The sequence below is a fragment of the Carassius carassius genome, chromosome 20 (genome assembly GCF_963082965.1).
Source record: "Carassius carassius chromosome 20, fCarCar2.1, whole genome shotgun sequence".
Classification (NCBI taxonomy): Eukaryota; Metazoa; Chordata; class Actinopteri; order Cypriniformes; family Cyprinidae; genus Carassius; species Carassius carassius.
In genome coordinates, this window is record NC_081774.1 from 15,063,462 (window position 1) to 15,086,498 (window position 23,037).

Genomic DNA, 23,037 nt, shown 5'->3' on the forward strand with positions numbered 1-23,037 from the left:
TCTCTGGGAAGACACCCCCTAGTTACACGTTTCCTCTGCCGTGCACTGAGGCTGAGACCTCCAGTACGGTCCCGTATTCCCCGTGGGACTTGGTTGTGGTGTTAGAGGCAATGTGCAAACCCCCGTTTGAACCCATTCAAGATATTTCAGACAGACACCTTACACTTAAAACCTCCTTTCTGTTGGCTATCACCTCTCTGTGGAGAGTAGGAGATATTCAGGCCCTCTCTGTGGCCCCCACTTATCTTGAGTTTGCACCTGGCATGACCAAAGCATTCATATACCCTTGATCGGGATATGTTCCTAAGGTTCCCTCCATTACACCACTACCTGTAGTGCTGCAGGCCTTCTGTCCTCCTCCCTTTCGGGAGCCCGACCAAGCAAAGCTAAATTGTATGTGTCCAGTTCGAGCGCTGGACGCATACGTCCACAGAGCTGCCCTGTGGAGAAAAACTGACCAATTGCTTGTATGCTACGGTCCCCCCAAGAGGGGCTTTCCTGCTTCTAAGCAGACTTTAGTCGTTGGATAGTCGAGGCTATCAATGCCACCTATGAGTCCTCTTGTCGTCCCCCACTGTCGGGAGCCAAGGCTCACTCTACTCGGGGTATGGCGGCTTCCAAGGCCTTCCTAGCAGGTGTATCCATGCTGGACATCTGCAATGCTGCGGGGTGGTCCACGCCCTCCACGTTTGTTAAATTCTATGGCCTAGATATGCCAGTCACTCCAGGCGCTTCTGTCCTCCTGTCCTCCTGTCCTAAGCTGTGCTCTTCGGATACACACTAGGCAGGGGTTTGGTAGTCTGGCGGCGTTGGTACTCATTCCCCAAAGCGTATTTAACGCAGCTCGAGTTCCTGAAGAGGAACGTCTCTAGGTTACGTATGTAACCCTAGTTCCTCGAGGGAACGAGACGCTGCGTCTCGGAGCCATACCCCCGGCACCCCTGCTGGCGCCTGCTGGTACTCGAAGCTGACGCCAGCTGCGCGGCACGTGCTTTTATATCTTCCTGGTCGCTTACGTCACCCCGCCTGTGACGTCACTCTCTTCTATTGGACTGATTACTCACGATATTCAGAGTCGCTCACGCTGGGCGCGTTCCCCAAAGCGCATTTGACGCAGCGTCTCGTTCCCTCGAGGAACTAGGGTTACATACGTAACCTAGAGACGTTTTTCAACTTTAAGGATGAACCTCTTGTCATCTATTTCTGGCCTCCTACCATGAATATAGTAATGGGAAATATGATTGGGAGTCTGCACAGGGTGTTTATTTTGAAATGCACATGATTTTTTACTTCTATTTTGTATTTTCTGTGCGGTTTGGACGCGAGGTGCATCAGAAATAGACCAGGCTCCTATCTTTAGTGAAGCGGTGCGGAGAGCAGTTTCTGGGACGCTTTTGAAAAGTGCCACAGAGCGTCTGGTGTAAACACAAGCATAGACTAGAGTGGCTGCGATCAGCTCCGGTAGTCGCATCGTAGCTGTAACGCGCCGCGCCGCAGACGTGTGCATTGGAAATCAGGGGTGAAACAGGCGTAACTTTTGCTACAGGCTACGGTTGACTGAGTGTCTTCTTCTGCTTATTAGCGCTTGTTAAACAACTAACTGAGGCATTACTGCCACTAGTGGTGGGATGGTGTATTGTAACTGTCTCATGGATAACAGTGGTCATTCTGGTGGACCCACGGCCCTCGCGGCCCACAGGTGAAAAACGTAAAGTTTTTTGCGGCCCTCCAGGTGGCGCTCACGGCCCAAGTGTGGGCCGCGGCCCTATGGTTAAGAATAGGTGATATAGAGGATACTTCTTGTCAGTTTAATAAAAAAAAATATGAAATGCCTTGATGTTTTCACACTCAAGGTAATCAGCCATCCAGAAATCAAAGAAAAGTGTGCATTATCAAGCCAAGCTATTAACGTGGGACATATCCCATTCTTTTATTGATGTTTTTAAATGATGTAACCTGATGATCTGAAGAATCATCAGATGGAAAGAGTACAAAAATATTCTACTCAAGTAAAAGTAACATTACATTAATGAAATTTTACTTAAGTACAAGTAAAAGTACCAGTCTAAAAATCAACTCAAGTAAAAGTAAAAAGTAGCTCATTTAAAATTTACTCAGAGTAAAAATTACTTAGTTACATTTTAACAGTGGGAGGGAGTCAAAAATGGGACAGGCCAAGGGTGTCAAACTCAGTTCCTGGAGGGCCACAGTCATGCACAGTTTAGATTTAACCGTAATTAAACACACCTGATCCAGCTAATCTAATCATTTAGGTTTATTTGAAAACTACATGATATGTGTGCTGGAGCAGGGTTAGAACTAAACTCTGCAGGGCTACGGCCCTCCAGGAACTGAGTTTGACACCCCTGGGATAGGTCTATTAATCTCAAACTAGTTGTTTTTAATTAAAGGAATCAGTTATTTAGAATAATAAAACATTTGGGCTGTTACCAGGCAAATCAGTATCAACAAACTCATCTTTCAATGCAGAGGAAATGCAGAAGATTCATTGGAAGTGGCATTTAGATGTATTACACTGTTTAGTGCAGGACAAGAATGCATTTAACCTGCAGTTACAAATGCATGAATAATGTCTTGATATACAAGACATAAAATGTTGAATACTCATTTGAAATGATAAGAAATTAATTATTTAAAAAAAAATCAAAAGATACTTTAAATGTGAAATTAAAATGGCCAGTATGTGTCAGCAAGTCACTGTTAATAAGTGAGTCATTGCGATTGAACCGAATCATTTAAACGGTTGATTCATTCAGGAACGAAACACTGTCACGTTGCTCAGAGACGCAAAACTGTGCTTTGGTGGATGTGTTTGGAATTATTTTCTGTTGTAGAAATAGAGCTAAAAAAGTCAATATGGTGTCTGAACGCAAGTCTCTTAATTAACTTGTTTACTGAACTGTTATATATATGTATGTATATATTCATGATGATTTTTGGAGGAAAAGACGGCCTTCTTTGTGTGATTTTGATTTAATATATGAAATTATATAAATATGTGAATTTTCTGCCCCTATATCTTCAATTTTGTGATCATTCTAAATGCATTTTAGGAGACTGAATCACACAGTGAAAGAACGCACTATAAATGCGCGCGCACATCATTAAAACAAAAAACATGATATTATCGCAGATGATATATATAGCACACTCCTCACCACTTTTTTGTTTGGGTAATTTGTGCAAAACCTCGTGCTAAAATGTCAAAGCTTCATTTTAACCACCAATGCAACGATGCAATTATAGCTTACCTCTACATTCTTGCGAAGGGTTGATGTCTTGTCGAGATTTTATAAGCTGCTAGTTTGGTCTTCCTAGGCAAGTACAGCTTACACTGCATAATAGAGCATACATATGGCCAGGGGTTCACTTCATTTCCTTCGAGTTCAACTTCAGAATATGACGGGGTTTCGTTTTCAGCGGTGTCTGCACCACTAACGCCTGTTTTGACCGTCTGCATCTTTCTTGTGATTTTAGCGCCAGTTTGCCCTCCTGCCCATTATTTACTGACGTAGTTTCCAGGGAGCGATTTATTTATTTATTTACTCAGTAATTAATGTGTTTTAAAATGTAGCGAAGTGCAATACTTTAAACAAAATATACTTATGTAAAAGTAAAATTACAGATTTTAAAAATTACTTTAAAAAGTATTAGTACACAAAAAAAGCTACTCAATTACAGTAACGCGAGTAAATGTAATTCGTTACTTTCCACATCTGCTGATGATATATAACTGTGGTTCATTTCATATGGTGTTTTTTTTTGTCTTTTGTCTGGTGAAAACCTGTATACATAAATGTAATATTATATAGGAAGGAAGATGAGTAGAAAACAGTAAATGTCTGCATCTCTGTAACTATACATGTTTCATGTTTTTATCTGTCATATAACTAGATAAAAATGATATAAAATATATGGGCAGTATAAATATTTCTGTCTGATTGTCTTAATATAAATACACACACAGTACCTACAAGGAGCACAGAGGACCTGTAAGGGAATGACTAGCAGAGAATTTCAATTTCATGTCATATGTGAAAGTGTGAGATGGAAAGTTTAAATATTCGAACATGTAATGTTTTCTTTTTAAATGGACACAACCAATGGGAGAGAGAAAAAAATATGCTAACAGATACCTCAATCCGCCACAACAAATAAACACATGCCAGTGTTCGGCCCCAGAGAATGTCATAGAGATTGCACCCAGCCTATTGAGAGCAGACAACACCTGCCAAGACAGGGGATTTCAGCAGACAACACAACGAAAAAAGCAAAATGTTCATGTTAAACAGGCTCTTAGTATTCAGCTAGTAGCCACACAGCAGAGACAGAAAGTAAATAAAGCAAACAGGACCAGACACTGATGCAGAACTTGGTAAGCCCTGTTCTATGTACTGAGAGTTTGATTTCCTATGGAACAACAGACAGTCAACCTTATAGTGAAAGTGTAAAACATCACGCTGGTTAAGCATCACCCACCGGTAAATGGGGCGCACTAACTACTACACAAGGTGCAGTTGAGGTAATTCTCAGATAAGATGATTAGACACAATGATGCAAGTTATTGTACTTTACATAAAGGCGGATGGGTGAAAATAGCTTGCGTATTTGTAATTGTAGGAAGAAAAACAATTATTCCACTATGCTATATTAAACCACATTATACTACAAATATCATATTCTACAAATTACTAGATTAGACTAAAATAAAAAGAACAATCTCTAATAATTTTACACTAAAAAATAAATATATAAATAAAATTGAACAAAAAAAAGTGCTCTAAAAAAACAACAATACTAAATTAATGTAAAAGTGCTCCAGTAACTTTAATAGTATTGATATAGGTATTCTTTTGCTGATGCTTCAATGGGATTATCAAAAAAGAAAAATGTAGGGCAGAAAATAACTAATAGTAGCAACACTACTAACTTGACTACATTTTTCAGTAGTAGAGTGTCTGTTGTACATAAAGTAAAGGCTTCACAATTTATCAAGCATGCTCTATTATAATTTCCTTTCTGTCTCATATAAAGCAAACAGCCCTTTGTTGCCCATGTTGGTGAACTGGGGCCTGGTTGTACAATATCTTGTCAGCTGGTACTCATTTCATAGTAAACATTAACATATAAACATCTCATGTGCAGTTCACATGGCAGACTCAAGCTGTTCTGCATTCCAGCCTTTCCTTCATCCTCATCTTATTCCCTATTTCCTGAGCAAATGGTTGGAGCAGATTTATATAATGTAACCTGTACAAAATAAATAAATAAATATATTTATTAATTAATTAAAATAAATAAACTACTGTATATCTATGGATAAACTGAAAATGTGAAAACTTTTACAGCTGTGATGCTCAAAGCAGAAGAGACAAGCCTCCGTCAAATCTTTATCTCTCTCCAACAGCAAAAGAGGCTCTCTAGACCTGGAGTATTGGAATATTTGAGAGTGATTCAAACATGCACACACACTACTCTCAGTGCTAAGGGTATAAGGACTTCCTGACAAAATGAGCAAGCAACACCGATATGCAAGATTGCAACATTAAACCAGCGCCCTATGATAATAACCCCTGATGTGAACATTATAATATGGCTTCTTAATCCCATCAAAACCTTCATGATAGCCACAAACAGGGGATTAGAGATGAGAAAAGAGTTGAAAGAGTGACCAAGGAGGGTTTACAGTCTATCCAATCTCATAGTTTTATCCCCAAAGACAGCAATAAAAGACAAACCGCCATCAGAGATCTGTTGCTTCAGTGGAGGATGGCAACAATCCCATGGGTCCCAGTGGGAGGGAGACTGAATTAGCAATTACACATAATAAATAAATGCACAGTGGAGTACCCATGAAGCAATTCTGTGTAAATTGGCTCAGTTTTGTGGCCGATATCTGAGGGATGGAAGTACGTATTGGTACTAAGCTGAATCTCTTGGGTCAGCAGCTCATGCTGTTGCTGACAGGGCGTTTCGCCTAAAAAACAAAGCTCACACTAACAGCTGGAACAGATGCTATTCACCATTTTACCTCATACACTGCTGATGTAGATGTTTGTGCATCTACACACAGCACCCTGGCACACTCAAACGCATATAAGCCAAGCAAATTCATCCGGCACCAAATAGGCTCTATCATGGGATAAACACTCTGCAGGTTGGCGCTTTCAAACTGGGACAAACACCCCCCAGGCACATTCAACTTGACATAAACAAACACCACCACTGTGGAAATTGAACCAAAAGGCTACTAAGCACAGAATGAAAAAACAAGGGAGGAAGGAAGACATTAAATTAGGATAGACAAGGTAAGGGAGCAGTACATCACAACAAGTAGGCCACAGTTCGGGCGTTTTCAAGCCTACACGGAACAGTGTAGTCTGGGTCTAAGGTGCCGCACTCTCAACGTTTCAATCATGTGTTGATATTATGAAAATGATTTGTTTATCCACCCTGGCTTTGTGCGAGTAATTGAGTGTACCATGTAAGTCTCCAAAGAAAACCATCCATATTCATCGCCCTCAATGCAGGTTTATTGATTTATTTCTGAGATCCAATTGAGAATGATATTTCCCACATTTCCCGCATGATTTATTGGAATTTCAATGTAGATGCCCGAGTCCGAGTTCCGTTTGAAAGAGCATACATATTCATTTAATGTTTAACTGAAGTCCCTGTGACAAAAGACACATTTTGGTACTGGTCGGGAGAGGTTTTCCCCCTCAACATCACTTCAAAGGTGGAAACAACATGTATGAAAGGCCCTCAACAATGTGAGAATGCATCAATTATTCTCCACATAGGGTAGAGCAATAAATCTGGAGTTCCTTTGTGAGCCTGAAAGCTGTTTTACAGAGAAAATGTATCTGTGTTTCCTACAGCCTATTATTGTGGAATGACTCACCCGCTGGTGACTTCGCACAAGCTCACAGGAACAATCAGAAAATATTCAAGTGCAGCCTTCTACAGTCGAAGGCATCTCAAAATGTCCATAAAACTGGTTATTTGTAGAAAGCGAGTTCTTTGCGTACCAGTTTTGGGGTCAACGGCAAAGAAAGGCTGCCCTTGGAGAATGCTGTAGACGATCTTGGCGCTGTTTCCGTAGGTGGGATCGTCGGCGTCTGTGGCAGTGATCTGGAATACCGACGTTCCTGCGTGGACATAAAAAATATCCAAGTTAAACTGCTAAAATTATTCACATGCTCAGATTTGCATTCATCCTCATTAATGCATGCCACAAGCATGTTTCGACAGAGGCAGTACTCATATGCTGCTTGCTAATTCAAGTGATTCATCGCATGCCTCCTTGACCTGTACGGAGTTGAATTCACCTGTCATGAGCCTCTCTCCTTCAAGCCTTAAAGCATCTAATGCTATTACGAAGTCTGTGGGGCTTGGATGGTGGCGATAACGCTGCCCTAACTTGAGACACATTCGCAGTTTAAGAACACAAACACAACAGATTGAAGGCACCAGGCTCTAGAATAGCCTCTCTTGAAAGGCCAGAGGCCGTCAACCAGCTTATAAGGCTCTATCTGTATTTCTAGTGATTAATTCATCACAGCTTGATAAAGTGGAGTCAGAGAGCTCGCCAGCTCACTGCTGGTATTTGTTCTGTACCCGAAGCAGAATGTCTCATTCAGAAGGGCACAAATAATAACTTGAGGATAACAAATTCCAACACACACTAGGCAAAAAAAAGAGAAGCTGATTATTTAACATAAAACAAAGCAATAGTTCTAATGAACATATCTAAAAATATAATGCAAAGGCATGCCTGTGAAGCGAATATAATTAAAGTGAAGCTTAATAATCTGCTTTTATTTATTATCTGATATATCAAGTAAAATTTATATTCTAGATCATACTGTACATATTTTCTTATTTTTGAACAATTTATCACAGTCTCCACAAAAATATCAAGCAAAACAACTGTTAAATATTAAGAGTTTGAACAATGATTTAAGCTTAATAAATGAATAAAATACTGGAAAAATGGCTTTTTGAAAATGTATCAATTTTTTTTATAAAATTGTAATATATATATTTGTGTAAGTCTAATAATATTTCAAGTTTAAATTTAATAACAATGGTTAATAATAGTTCAAGTTAAAAATATTACAGTTCCCTTTCATGGGAACGTCTAACTGCATCCTCTAGGGGTCACTATGGGGAATGCCTTGTCATGACCCATGTCTGAAGCATACATTGAAAAAACATCAACAGCCCCGCGACAGCCCCTGTCGTCACTACCGGCGCCGGAAGAACACTTCATTCTCTTCTTCGTCTTCACTGACTGTTCTGTTTGAAGTGTACATCTGAACGTGGTAAGACCGATCTTTCTCTCTCTATCGACTACCACTGTCTAAAAGCAAAGCGTTTAGACAGTGTGTGTGCATCTGTGCCATCATTATTTGAAACCCAATGACACACAATCTTTGCGTTGTTTGTTTTGGTGAAAAGCATGCATGTGATGTCTGTGAGGCAGCAATCTGTGTGCATTGTGAACGTTTTTCATTTAAAAAGCTAGTTTGTCTCTCTTTTCGAGGAAAGAGGGGCATCCATCTGCTTCCAGCAGATTAAAGGTGGGGATCACAGGTGGATCTGGCTGAGGAGTTTAGAGAGGGACTTTCCCTTTCGCGCTTGTTGGCGGTGGACAAGAGAGAGCCTCTGGAGGATGATGTTATATCTTTAACACTTTCCAATACAGTGGCTAGTGCTCTGCTGGGTTCGGCCCAGGAAGAGCAGGAGATGTCCGAGGATTGCGAAGGAAGCTGAGGCTGAGCTTTCTCAATCCTCCTGCCCTGCGTATGTAGAGCTACTGGAGGTTATGGATCGTACCATGGCAAAGTTGGACTTGTCATGGACCATAGCCCTCCAGCTCAGGTAAGCCTTCCATTTCTGCCTGATCTCCTTACAGAGATCGAAAAGAAATGGAAGAGGCCGTTTTCTTCTCGCATCCATCGATTTCAGCATACGAGTTATGCCAACATCGAGGCAATGTGCAAAGTAGCTATGAGAGGATGCCCCCTGTAGAAGATATGCTGGCTAGCTAACTCTCTGTGTGGGAGTCTCTTAAATCTCCCTCCTTGCCGTCTAAGCCCCTTCAGGATCTCGCTTAAATGGCAAGGCATACGCAGCAGCAGGTCAGGCTGTGGCTTCATTGCACATGATGGCGGTGCTTCAAGCATATCAGGCTGACCTGCTGAAAGATCTGGATAAAGGTGAGGGCCTTTCCCCAGATCAGGTAGCTGAGCTGCACTGCACAACAGATCTCTCTCTCCGTGCTAACAAGCAGGCCGCCTCCGCCATGGGCAGGTCTATTGATACTTGAGTATCTACTCGTTCCCTTTGGGGGTTTTTACATCTGCCCTTATCCTCCCCTTCCTAATTCCCCTGTAACCACCAGCTTGCATAACAGTCTCCTATGCTGGACCTATGATAATTTTGGTTGGTTCTATGGTTCAAAGTACCGCCTTACTGATGGTCCGGACTAAAGGGAGTAACTCCTTGAGTGGTGGTAAGTGTGCACGCAAGACTTGCACACTTTCTTAAATCCTGTAAGGGTTACGCACTCAGCTTTGTTCCCTTTCTTTGAGTTGGTTAGACCTTGGTTCCTTAGGCTCCACTTAGCCAGTGTGTCTTTATTAATGCACTGCAAGCATTGCTTCTCTCAACATGAAGGACTATTTGATTCTCGTAGTAGTTTAGCAGCGCTCCCCTTTACCAAAAAGGGTTGGCTATGAGTGTGCTACTCTCTACTTGAATTCTGAATTCTTCTCTCCCGTGAGATTGAGTTCTCTGTTTTCCCCCAGAGCGCTCCAGCATTATTACTATAGATCGAGTTGATGACTCTCAAACATATTGTTTTGGGATGCCCCATTCCATCTCTGAGCTTTTCTTTCATAGTGCTATAAGAGACCCCCCCCCCCCCCCCAGAACAGTATTTAAAAAATCCGTGTTATGGTAAGTGTGCATGTGAAGTCTTTGCGCACTTTCTAAAATCCACACTGTGGCAAGTTTGCATGCTAGTGCTCTGCATTCTTTCTAAAATCCTATATGGTGAGGGCTTTGTGTGGTTGCTTCATGCCCTTTCTTGAGTTGGTAAAAGCCCTGTTCATCTTGGGCGCAACTACACCTATGTATCCTTGGATACCTATCTAAACATGGTGTTACTTGGGATCTGTTGAGACAGTTCCTTCAGCAGGCTTATGCAAGAGCAAGTGGTAGCCCCTGTGTGACAAGCAAGACTTAGTATTAAATGCTAGACTCTTTGCCGTATCCCTTTAAAGGAATCTTTCTTGATTCCAAGCCTTGAGCTCTACCCTGGGTCGAGGCCTTTACAGGTAAGTTGGGTATGTAGCCTAGGCCTTTGGCCATAAGGGATAATGTCACGAATAGCTGTCTAATGTCCCAGGGGCAACTCCCATGTAAATGGAAGAGTTTGTACTTAGTGCTTGCCATGATTCTTGCCTGCACTCCCCTCAGCATGGCGGCATGGGTATACTGTTCCCCATAGCGACCTTTACAGGATGCAGTTCGAAGTTCCCTTGAAAGGGAACATCCCAGGTTGCGAATATAACCATGGTTCCCTGAGTAGGGAAACAGACACTGCCTCCTCTAGCTTCCTGCCATGCTTCGGACACAAGCTTCAGACAAAGAAGTGAATGACATGTCCTCCCGGCGTCTAATTATCTATAGTCAAACTGGTAGTGATGTCAGGGGCTGTCGTCGGCCAACTTGTTGGTGCTTTTTCAATGTATGCTTCAGACACGGGCCACGACGAGGCATTCCCCATAGTGAACCCTAGAGGACGCAGTGTCATTTGAAGAGGATCAAAAAAGTTCATCAGAGTTGTCCTAAGACAAGAATGCATTTAGGTTTTAGGTTTTAGAACAACTCTGATGAAAGGTTTTGATCTACTTCAGATGTTGATTAGTTTATAAATTAAACCAAAGTCTCATTGAGAGCATGAGAGCAAATAAAAGCAGTGAAGGAGAGCGATTCAAGGCTAAAAGTGAGAAATAAACCCTGCCCTTACCCTAACTGTGCCCAGAGGGGAACATTGTGCTGACAGGTTGTGAGGAATGATAATTTCACAGCTCTTTGGCTTGAGTCCAGCCAATTGATTTGGATAGGAAGGAAGAACTCTGCGGACAATTAGCACTTTCCTGACGGTCCATTTACCACAGGGTTGATGTGCACTGCCATCGATGCAGACTGCAAGCTCTGCATGTGGATTACTTGTGTATTAGGGTGGATAGCACAGATCTATAAAACACTGACATTTTAAATTGAGATACAGGTGTAAAAAGAGGTAAACACAGCTGTTTTTTGTTTATCGAATGCTGCATTCATTTGGAAGCACTTCAAAATATCTGCACCCCATGTGAGAGGTTTTTATGTGAGATATTGGTTCATTTTTGACATAACTCCTGATATCACTTTTTCTACAACAGACAATATCCTCTTGAGAGGCTTTATATAAGAAACAATAGCTTTAATAAATCCTGCTATAAATCCACCACAGCCAACCAGCAGCTTGAGATGAGCTCGAGTCCAAGCCAGAAAGGCTCAGATATGCAATGGGACTCTGCGGTCTGAAACTGATGTTCCAGCTAATAAAACCTATGCTTTACTGACAAAATGTTCCTCTGTTTCCCGAGCACAGCCCCAGACACCCCCTCAGAGCCCGGAGGTCCTGACTCTTGGCTCACCGATGTCTGCCATCTCAGGCACGGAGGCTGAAAAGGGGCCATCTGGGAATTTAGGGGCGTTGTCGTTCACATCCTGGACCTTGATGATGAATTCGGACTCAGGTTCCACAGCTCTGTTGGTGAAGCGGTCGACAGCCCGAGCGTGGAGGACATAATGGCTCTTCTTTTCTCTGTCCAGGCTTTTCTTTGCATGAATATCTCCCGTTAACTCATTGATTGTGAATATGGTACCGGCACCTTCTCCAGAGAGTAGATATTGAACGGAGCCATCACCTTTGTCTGAGTTTGAGTGTAACTGAAAGTGACAAAGAAAAGAAAAGAAGTTTTATTTTTGCAGCACTGCTATATAGCTTTAAACCAAATGCAAATGTTCTATGGTGTTAAAACCATATAATTATTTATTCTGACACATTTTGCTATTCCGAAATGCAAATTATTTGCACAGTATTTTAGAAAGAGAGACAGTAAGATTCAAACCCTTGAAACCACACTGAAAATCTAGCTAGAGAATTGTGCAAAATTCTGAATTGAAGAACAGTCTTCCTTTTAACTGATTAGTAAGAATTTCAGTTGAACTGTAATTACGAGAAGAAACTAACTATATATAACTAAATGCATATTTTACATTTCATTCATTCATCCAACCATTTTGAACAATGTTCAAATTGAACTTTGCTTTTGGTTAAAAATCACAGTTTTTCTTTTAATTTCAATTAATTGGAATTATACTTGCTTACATTCAGAACAGCAATGTCCTCTCTAAAGAACTAATTTCAAATTCTCTTCACATTCAGGAACTTAACCTTAAATTTTAAAAGCATTCTCAATTCAATTCTGTATAGGTATACTTTATTGTCCCCGGGGGAAATTTGTCTTAGGCTCAGAAATACAACCACAACATGACATAAAACATAGTAAGAAAAAAAAAGGCCACAGTACACAACACAGGAACACATATCATACAAAATAACAATTTAGTGATACTGATCGTGTGACTTTGTACAAAAAGACAGATGCTCTTGCTTCCACTGAAGCACAAGTTGCTCTTTGAAATCTCAAATCATGCTAGGGATCATCAAGTTTGACAAACTTTGGTAGATGTTATTTTATTTTATGTTTTTCACTTAAACTTTTCATTATGGTGATAAAAAAAATGTCCAATAAAACAAATAATAAACATTTTCCCTAGTGCTTTCAGATTTTGGTCCCCAATTAGTTCTGAGGAAATACTTTTTAGAGGAAATGACTGTCGTTCACCCACAATTTCCACATACTAAAAGAGGTCTAAATATATACCTGTGATATTACTCATTTTTTCTCCATTGGAATGTAAATATAACTCTTTCATGACATTTTTTTTAACTAATGGGTAAAAAGAGCATGGCAGACATGGCAGAAATTATACACTACACTATGACATTATGACTCTAAAGCCTGTGGCTCCCAACCAGAACCAAATTGAGTTTCATGTGAAATACACATGCATCACAGGGGTGAAAGGATACCTCCTAATAAACATGGCTTAATCCCAGCACATTCATATTAGTTATGCAATAAGAGATTCTGTAAAAGAATATTAGTTTTACTGCCTCAAGGTAAGAATTTTCTGTGATGCCAAATATAAATATCCAAACAAGTATTTAGAATTTGCATAAGCAAATATGCAGTCTACAGCTATTATGCTGATCCTTCAAAGAACCCTTTTTACTTATTTATTTATTTACGCACTAGCAAAATAAGTTACAGCCCTTGGTCTGTTGACTTTTCCATATGTCTGACTTCTTATTCTATCTTAACATATCAATAATCCCAAGCATGAGTACAATATTAGAATTTCTTTTTTCGCCAATAAAATCATGTGGTGCAAACATGCAGAAAAAAATAAAAAGATCATAGAGAGAATCCCCTGCACCTTTTTTACTACAAAGCAAGGTCATACCAGATTTGAAAATGGCATGTGGAGCACCTCCCCCAAAATTATTCACACATAATTATTCACACATAAACCAAGATGGCTATAAAGATGCTACAAGGCCTTCGCAACTAAATGCACTCTTTACTGTCTAGTCCCGGTCGTATTGTGAATTGGTGCATGTTGTTAAGAAAAAATGAAAAGAAAAAAAAGCTTGCTGTTGTAGTCAGAAAATACTTTTTAATTTTAATTTTATTTATTTACTAATGAATTAATGAATTCATTAATTATTTTTTAAATAATTATTCTGTACACTATACATATGCACGGGGATATTTGTAACAATAGCCAACAATATATTTTTTATATGTCAAAATTAAAGATTTTTATTTTATGCCAAAAATGATTAGTATTAAGAAATTATCATGTTGCATAAATATATTTTGTAAATTTCCTACCATAAATATATCAAAACATAATTTTTGATTAGTAATATGCATTGCTAAGAACTTCTCTCTCTCTCTCTCTCTCTCTCTTTATATATATATATATATATATATATATAATTTTTTTTTTTGCACCCTCAGATTCCAGATTTTCAAATAGTCCAAATAATGATTACTTTTTACCCATTGGTTACATCACATGCCATTTTAGAGACATTAAAAACCAAGAGACATTTGAAACCAAAAATAAAAACTGAAAGCTATAGAAAACATTTTCAAAAACTTTCAAACAAGATTTTTCCTTTTCTTTAGCATGGACACTTTTGTAGTATTTAATTGACCCATATGTTTACAGAGGTGCATCATGAAGGATAGCTTCTGTTCATGACATCTTTCAGTGTGTCAAATCTGCTGACACATACTTCATTAGTAACACAATATGCTCATGCAAATACAGCGACACAAACCACAGAAAAATATGCATACAAAACAGCATAAAGCTTCGATGACAGGAAGCTGGATGTGACCATCACCTGAAACTGAGAAACGCAGTTATTTCCAGGCCAGTTATCCAACAATAAATGCTGCCATTTCAGTTGCTAATGATCACTAATGTGGCCTTAAGGCAATCAGTCTGACCCCCAACCACCCCCCCCCCCCAAAAAAAAAGGAATTGGCAGAGCACAGCCCCTGGTGTAAATAAAAAAGGAGAAAAAAAACAACAACATTACTTGGCATGTTGCTTGGTTGCTATTCAAGCAGCTTTCTTTTTTTCCCACTGTGTTCCCATAATTCTTGGCAGCCAGTGTAATCCCACCGAAGTGAGCAATTAGTCAGAATGACGTTCACCTTCCAAACCTTTTCCCCCTGGCTAACAGGGACATTCACCTTCACAGATATATATGGCAGGCGGGCCTGAAACAACACTATTTCTGGTGCCGTTTCATTACCCACAAAACTTTCAGTATAAGCCTGGTTACAGCTGCAATGCAGCAGGGCACATACAGTATTAAACCATACCAAAAATACGCTCTTATCCACACAGCTAAGCCAGAAACCCAAACCAGTGCCACTATTTAAGGATGCTCATACCCACCACTTCCATTCTGCTCTGTATCCTCATGTTCACCTGAAGCATCCAGCATTATGAAAGATTGAAGAATCCTCCTATATTGTACTTTAGAAAAGAGTGACCCCTTTTTTTGAATTTGCCTTAGATATTTATGGAAGCACCATTCAATATGTTCAGGTTTCCCTAAGAGATGGATAAAGTATTTGTATCATGCATTTATCTATTACTAAAGAACACCTTTAACCGAGGATAAATTAAATAAATATTTGTTAGGAAATGCCCTAATGCTGTGAGGAGAAAATTGTGAAGATCTTATAATACAACTAAACTGGCTCTATATACTATTTGCCTAGTCCTAGTCTTATTGTTAATGATTAGTTCATGTTACTCCTAGAAAAAAAAAAAAAAAAGATAGAAAAAAGAAAGAAAGCTTGGTTTTGTAATCTAAAACAACTTTTCTTTCTTCTGATGTCACTTAGGCCAAGGAGGCTATTGGTTAGTCAAGCAAATCACTAGTCAAATCGCCGTATAGCATTTTTTTTTTTCTAGGTAAATAACCTGTCACTTCGAAATATTTTGCATTTACAAAGTAAAATGGGTAAAAATAAATACAAAATTGTTATTTATATAAAGTCATTATTATTATTATTATTATTATTATTATTATTATTATTATTATTATTATTATTATTATTATTATTATAAAGGACAATAAATTAGTTTGAAAACAAAATTAATGTTATTAAAAAGAAGAAGAAAAAAATATTATTATAATCTTAAAGGTGAAATTCATAAGAAAGATATGAAATTAAATGTTTAAAATAGGGCATTGTGGTAAAAGAAAAATCGATGGGCATGTTTAGAATGCTCACTGGGATTAAAAAGGATTTTAAGATTCAACATCCTGTGTGAAAAAAGTCACATAAAGGGGAGGCAGATGAGTGGGAGATAGAATGCATTGACTCGTCCAGCGGAAGGTATGACGCTGTTCCCCTGCACAACATTACCACACAAATGAAAAGCTTTGAGAAACCTGCCAGACAGATATAGACTCAAATCTGAAAGCAGCCAGCCTAGAAAATACAAATGCATCAAATGCGATTAATAGGATTATGAATGAAAGCAAACACTTGAGCACAATGGAAAGTCATTAACCATTCGAAACAAACTGGGTGTGTTGCACATCTTGCATGCTAAGCAGTCTGATCCGGCTCGAAATACATCCTCCAATTAAATTATAATGGTGACCACTGAGTGTTTGCACACCTTGTCAAACACATACATACACCCACACTCGTCTACGCTTCATTCAGAGCTCCAAGACATTTTATTATGGTGCAAAAGTGATGCATTTAGATCCATTAGAGCACCTATTATGGGTCAAAAGCCTTTTAATGTATGCATGCTTTGAGGTAACGCTACTGAATCTTGCAGCATGAACATTTCAGTGCTTTAACACCAGGAAATCAAACCTGACAATTCTTATTGATTTATGGAATATTGCACTTAGAAGAATGCTGGTACTCAAAGAGTCAACAGAAACCAAAATTTGTTACCAGAATTCTTAAATAAGTACTTTTATTTTCCACAGATGAAGGCAATCATACAAGACTTGAGAGAGTGAGTACATGACAAAACATTAATTTTTGGGTGGACTGTGCCTTTAAGAGTACATGTTAATGTGTGAACATATACATGAGACTTTGAAGAAACAATGCCCTATATTGTCAAAACAAGCCCCTCATTAGAGGCATCTTGCTTCGACTGACCTCATTCTGACAGTCTTTTTAATATTCATAGGAATGTCTGCATCAAGGATGCACTAAAATAACGTATACACTGAAAACATCTCTCTCTCTGCAGACATGACCATAATGCAGGGTTTGCGGTTACTGCTGCCGCAGACCTGAGTGCACAGGTTGCCTTGTGCAGGGGCTTGATGAACTGCCCACGCTACAAGAAGGAAAGGACTGATTAAATCAGGGCTCAGCCTTCGCCGCTAACCGCAAATTAAAGACGGCGTGCTGATAGAAAGGTCAATTTTACACTGCACCAAGAGCCCTTCACGTCAGAATAAGGAAGCGTGCATGGGCAGCACTGAGTTTGGTAATTTGCCATTAGTGAGAAGGAGGTGAGCGGTTTAATGTAATCCTCCATCTTAAAAGCTGCAGTGACAGATATTCATCAGCCGGACAGACTCCAGTAGAACTGCAGCGAACTGATCTCTATCTGTCTTCCTCTACTCCAAAGTCTACATTACTGTAGATCCTCTCTAGTTATCACACACTCACACTAATGTGTGCTACCAGTCTGCTGGTAAAGAGATTAACAGAGAAAGAGACCTTCCAGAGCTCCAGCAGCTTGCTAGCTTTATATTACAAATTTCAAAGCTTAAGCTGTTTCTGGATATGTATGTGTGTGTGTATGTGCTTTTCCACATGAAAAGGGAGCATATTTACCACTACAATAATCTACAGTATGAAGAACAAATTGTATCTGCTAGACAAAAATAAACTAAACAATTATTTGCTGTATTTTTTTTTTCATATAAAGGAGCGCTCAAGGAAGTGCTGGCAACATTTTCAAATTATTCATTTGATTTAAAAGAGAAGCGTGAATAAATCAAAGAGCAGCTGAATTGAACCTCATGAGACTGTTGTGTCTCTCGCTCAGCCAGAAACTCTGTCTGCTATTGTTTAGATTGTGTTACCGATGGATACCACTGATGTATCACTTCTTTGACAAGAATCATACAATGAGCATAATGTTACTTGACAAAAGGGGAAAATAATTTAATATATGAGTTTCTTTTCATTTGGATTTTACTTTCTTTTTTTTTTTGCAAATCATTATACAGTGTTTTGCTGAAGAGTTCAGTGTTGAAAGATGCATTCCAGTACTTGGTTAGTTAGCTTTAGTTAACAATTAGGTTTTGACTTAAAATTTGAAAAAATATTTGATATTTAACGCCCTTTTTAAAGCCCCCTTGATAGAAAATTTGGACTGCTGCAGTTAGACAGATGTTTCACAGACTACAATCATATGCCACTTTAGTAGGATTATTTTTTTTTTACTAAAATTATTAAATGCAATGTGATAGAATACTGATTGAATTGTGAGAAGACAAAAACTATGATTACAACAAAAACCAAGCCAACTTATTTAATTGTTAATGAATTAATACATACATTTAACAAGGTTTATGTATTAAATCATTAGGGAACCTTAAAAATCAAATTTTTCATGTGCTTTTTGTAATTTACTATAAAATCTTCTAAAACGAGATGACCAAACAGCAAAAAATAGTGTTAGTTTCCAAAGCTCTGCAGGTGTTGAATTGTTTTTCAGCCAACACATTTCAGGATAATTTCTTTCTAACTAAATATCCTCTCTGTATGCTCCATTTCTAACCCACACAACTTTGTCCCAATGATATTTCCCATCTGCTTTTATAAAGTGACATAGTTTATGTTCCTATCACTAAATATTTGAGGACAGGCAGGGTTTTAGTAGAACAGGTCTGTCTGGGCCTCAAACCTTTGTCTGACCACTGAAGTGGAGAGAAGAAAAGTTGGTGGTCTGGAGGGACCAGGCAGGAGAAGGTGTTAAAAAAAGAGAAAAGAAAACGAGTGGAGAGGAGTGTGGGAGGCCATTGAGAGCCTCAACCCATTTCTGTCACTGCAGTTTAAGAAGGCCTGAGAGAAAATATTCAGCTCACTCAAATCTTTTACAGACAGTTCACACCACAGCAGCACAAACTTAAGTGGCACCCATGTGAGCAGAACAAGGGCACTGTTTGGCTTCATATTTTGCAATTTAATACAGGTAAGAATGTTGTCACACTGAGTTTCTTTTCTTTTCAATGTTAGTCAAAAGTCTCCCAGACAGGATCTAACCAGTTCCACTCTTTTCCAAAATGAGCTCCATGGAATTGAATCCACTGACTTTTAAAGCCTCAGTTTAAAAAGACTACATAAAGTGTGATTAATCTAGTCCAATACCTGATCTAATGACTTCTATGAGTCAATTTGTCCACAGAGAATGAAAAGTGTACAAGCACAACTGGCGTAGCTCCAGTTCTTCTCAGTGGATCAAAATCATGTGGCTCGACCAGTGTAGTCCAATTACAGAACAAAATATTTGGTTCTTCTCAGTGATTCAGTGATTCCATTAGACCAATTACAGAAATACTGGCTCCTTTGAGTCAGTTCATTTATGTGACTCAAAATCATGCAGTGTGGCTGGGGTAGTCAGACTTCTCAAAGACAAAGTCTGTTTTTGTCAGTGAATCAAAACCAATACAGCACAACCAATGTAGTGCAATTAAAGAACAAATTATTCTAATGAATCAGTTCTTCTCTGTGAATCAAAACCATACAGCTCAACCAGTAGTCCAATTACAGAAAGAATGACTGAATGAAGAAAAAAGAAAAAGTCATACAGCTCAACCAGCATAGTCCAATTACATGACAAAAACCTCTATTGGATCCTGTAGTGAATCAAAACCGTATAATGGAACCAGTATTCTAGTCAGACAAAGAATGACTCTTATGAGTTAAAATTATACAGCAGGACCATTATATTCAGACTCCTGAACTAATAACTCATATAACTCTGTTCTTCTCAGTGAATCAAAATCATACAGCACAACCAGTGTAGACCAAAAATGAATTTAATGAATCAGTACTTCTAAGTGAATCAAAACCATAGAGCAAAAAAACAATATATATATATATATATATATATATATATATATATATATATATTTATATATATATATGATTCAGTTATTCTCAGTGAATCAAAATCATACAGTGTAACCAGTGATCAGACTCCCAAATGAATGACTCTTTTGAATGAGCTTTTTAAGTGACTCAAAATTATGCAGTCTGACTGGGTTATTTGGATTCTTGAATGAATTACTCTTATGAATGAATAGGCCTAACTTGTATCCTTGACTAATTTTAACTTTCATATTTTGCCAGTAGTATTTTGAGTGAAAATAAGTAGTATTATTCTATGAAATACATTACCACATTTTGTTTCTTTAATATTGTTGTACATAGCTAAGGCCAATTACTGAACTGTATTAATATTATCACTAAAATAATGTACATTTAATAGTTGTAAATTTACCTTTTATTGACATTACAGTTGAGATATACAATTTTTATTTTTTAAAAGTACTAAAACAATCACAAATGGAACTGTTATACAACTGGAATCATTTCTCATGCCCAGCACACATGAACACATATGTATTTACACTCAAGTGGGCAGATCTGAAGCAAACCTGACCAATGGTACTGAGGAAAAATGGCACACACACACTTAGCTTAGTCCCTGAGAGGAGGTGTAGACAATTGATGGCTGCTCAGCCATTTCTTCATAAACTCTGCTATCTTCATGTTAACCTTCACCCCACTGAGCCAAAGTCAAAAGCTGTCAGTGTCACCATGTATTATTCCAACCCATGAAACACTGCGGTTTCATTTGACCCGACAGAGCTAGCCAGTCTTAACAGAACCGAATGGGCAAAAAAGTTGTTTGTACTGCTGTTGACTTTTATAATCCGCAGAGGGGTCTTTGGAATGTTTCCAGAGTCCCAAAATATAAGGTACTCCATATGATCATCATACGAATGTGTTACCTTGTATATGAAGACAATGAAATAAACAGAAGCAAAAAAGGGCCTCTGGATCTTGTGTTTGTCTGTAGTTGACAGTCAAAATAATTAGACTCTTTTTAGCAGGATGGATGTAACGGGTCAGCCTTTAATTTGCAAGCCAAATCATTTTTCTGACAAAAACATGCTGTTCTGAGAAACATGGATATTGTTCCTGATTAGTCACCTGCACTATTTACTCGCTTCCAAGAAAATATGACTACAAGAACACAGTGACATTGCACATTTTAATTTGAATCCAAAAACATGACGCAAGGCCATTGTTTCTGGTTAAAACAGCACTCTTTGGAGAAACCATTCCCTCAACGAACCATAAAAAACACAGATCAAGAAAAAAAAAAGGGCTCTTACCTTCCCCACATACTGGGCATCCGGCCCAATGTGCTCTTCCAAAACGAAGAACTGATTCCAGATCCAGCCTCGCTTGGGCCGGTGATGAGAGTCCTTGTCACCGTCAGGCAGTTTGGTCTGGTTGTGGGTGAACGTGGGGCTGGGCGGTGAAGGGGTCCCATAGCTCCTCTGGAGCACACACAGGCACAGCAGCAGAGGGGACAGACAAGCAGGGCTGCTGGCTGCTCTCATGTTAAAGAGTAGGAACGTTTGGACTCCCGCTCTCGCTCACCCAGAGGTCTCTCTCTTGCGGTGGGCGGCTCTAGATGCCGATCAGACCAGTTCGCAGGGCTTGGCTGATGGCCATGGTTTAAATCCTGTTGTTGCTGAGACCCGTCGGGCGGCACTCACATCGTGGGCCAAGAGTGAGACGTGTTGATTTGTTGGGGAGCCGGCATCCACTGGAGACTCACTGGAGGCGATGGCAGATATACACAAAACATCTGTGTGAAGGAAAGAGGACAAACTGTACTTTCATGCAGGCGAAATGAAACGCAGCCAACGATTACATTTTAATTCCACTGAAAAGTTGGGATTAGCTGTTTCCAGTGAAGATCTAAGATATGAAAATTGGCCTAAAAGCTTACCGCGATCTTGCTGTTTTCCGTTCAGTGAAACATCTAATACATTTTTGATGGAACAGCTGTTGTAGTATAATAGCAGGGATCATGTCTGCTGGTGCAAGGGATGTGTAATGAGAGCTCCAGCATGGTCTCTATTCAATTGACTGAACGGCATTCCGGGGATCAACGCATGTCCCTGGTTACCTCGGCAAAGAAGCTGATAGCTCTCGACTTCTCTCCCTCTCTGTCAATTTAGATTTGTCACTTGTTGAGGAGAAACTCCCTCATACTCTTCATTCCTTGACGGCATGAGGGTTACTGACATGGACAAGTGAAATACCTAGTGCTTTAGGGTTAGTCTTCCTCAAAACTAATGGAAATTGCAATGTCTGAATTAAAAAAAACAAACAAACAAAAACAAAAACGGAGAACAAATAAACAAATGACAGTCGAAATGCTTCAGGGTGGGCATTTCCTGTCACCTTAGATACATCTGAACATTTCATTTCCTAGACATGTTTGAAACAGTCACAGTAATGCTGAAGCCAAGTCCCAGGGGTCTAAGATTATATGACCGGAATAAATATTTCATGGGGCACCACAAACTGACAGTGTGATTTCAGATAGACTCACTTTTGTTTGTAAGGGAGGATGGCATGTGTCGCATGTGAATGCAACGTTAATCTCTCAAGAACCTCACATTGTTTTTTGAAAAATTTAGCATAGAGTGTATTTGAAGGCAATAGTCAGCATTTCAAGAGCTGAATTTATGTTTATTCATTAGTGCACATAGGTCGATAATACAGTAGCCGAAATAGAATCCGTTGGAATTAATGAATGAACATTGCGATATGAGTCTGAATGCATTTCATTAAAAGTTCTTGTTGTTATATAATCTTAATGAAAGAGCCACTGATAAAATAAATGATGAAGGGATAATTTTAGACTACTAACACATTAGAAAAGGCTTTCTAACTCTTATTCTCTTCTTTTGCAATTGTTCTAACTTGACTATGAAAGAATAAAAACGTTAGGTTAGGTTTAACAGTCAGCTGTAGGTTCTTCAAGACTGAAGAGGGAGTCTATGCATTGGTTTACAGGGCAAAACATCAGTTCCATCAAAAGCAATTGCTGCAAACTTCACTGTTTAGCTAACTGTACAAACCAGAAAATGAGTCTGGTTAAATTTAATCTGTAATGCATAATGACGTGTTACTGTGGAAACTGTGG

At 39.0% G+C, this 23,037-nt stretch overlaps 2 protein-coding genes across 2 annotated transcripts in view; both read right to left on the minus strand.

Annotated features, from left to right (window-relative positions):
* Positions 1 to 23,037, minus strand: part of cdh12a (cadherin 12, type 2a (N-cadherin 2)) — a 358,772-nt gene that overhangs the window by 200,394 nt on the left and 135,341 nt on the right. The gene's annotated exons all lie outside the window — the stretch shown is intronic.
* Positions 1 to 23,037, minus strand: part of LOC132096452 (cadherin-18-like) — a 52,805-nt gene that overhangs the window by 25,029 nt on the left and 4,739 nt on the right. Inside the window, exons 2-4 of the mRNA XM_059501817.1 lie at positions 21,206 to 21,687; positions 11,739 to 12,033; positions 7,053 to 7,172 (exon numbers count right to left, since the gene is read on the minus strand). Coding sequence (XP_059357800.1) covers positions 7,053 to 7,172; positions 11,739 to 12,033; positions 21,206 to 21,436 — 646 coding nt within the window. The 5' untranslated portion in view covers positions 21,437 to 21,687. The remainder of the gene's footprint in view (positions 1 to 7,052; positions 7,173 to 11,738; positions 12,034 to 21,205; positions 21,688 to 23,037) is intronic.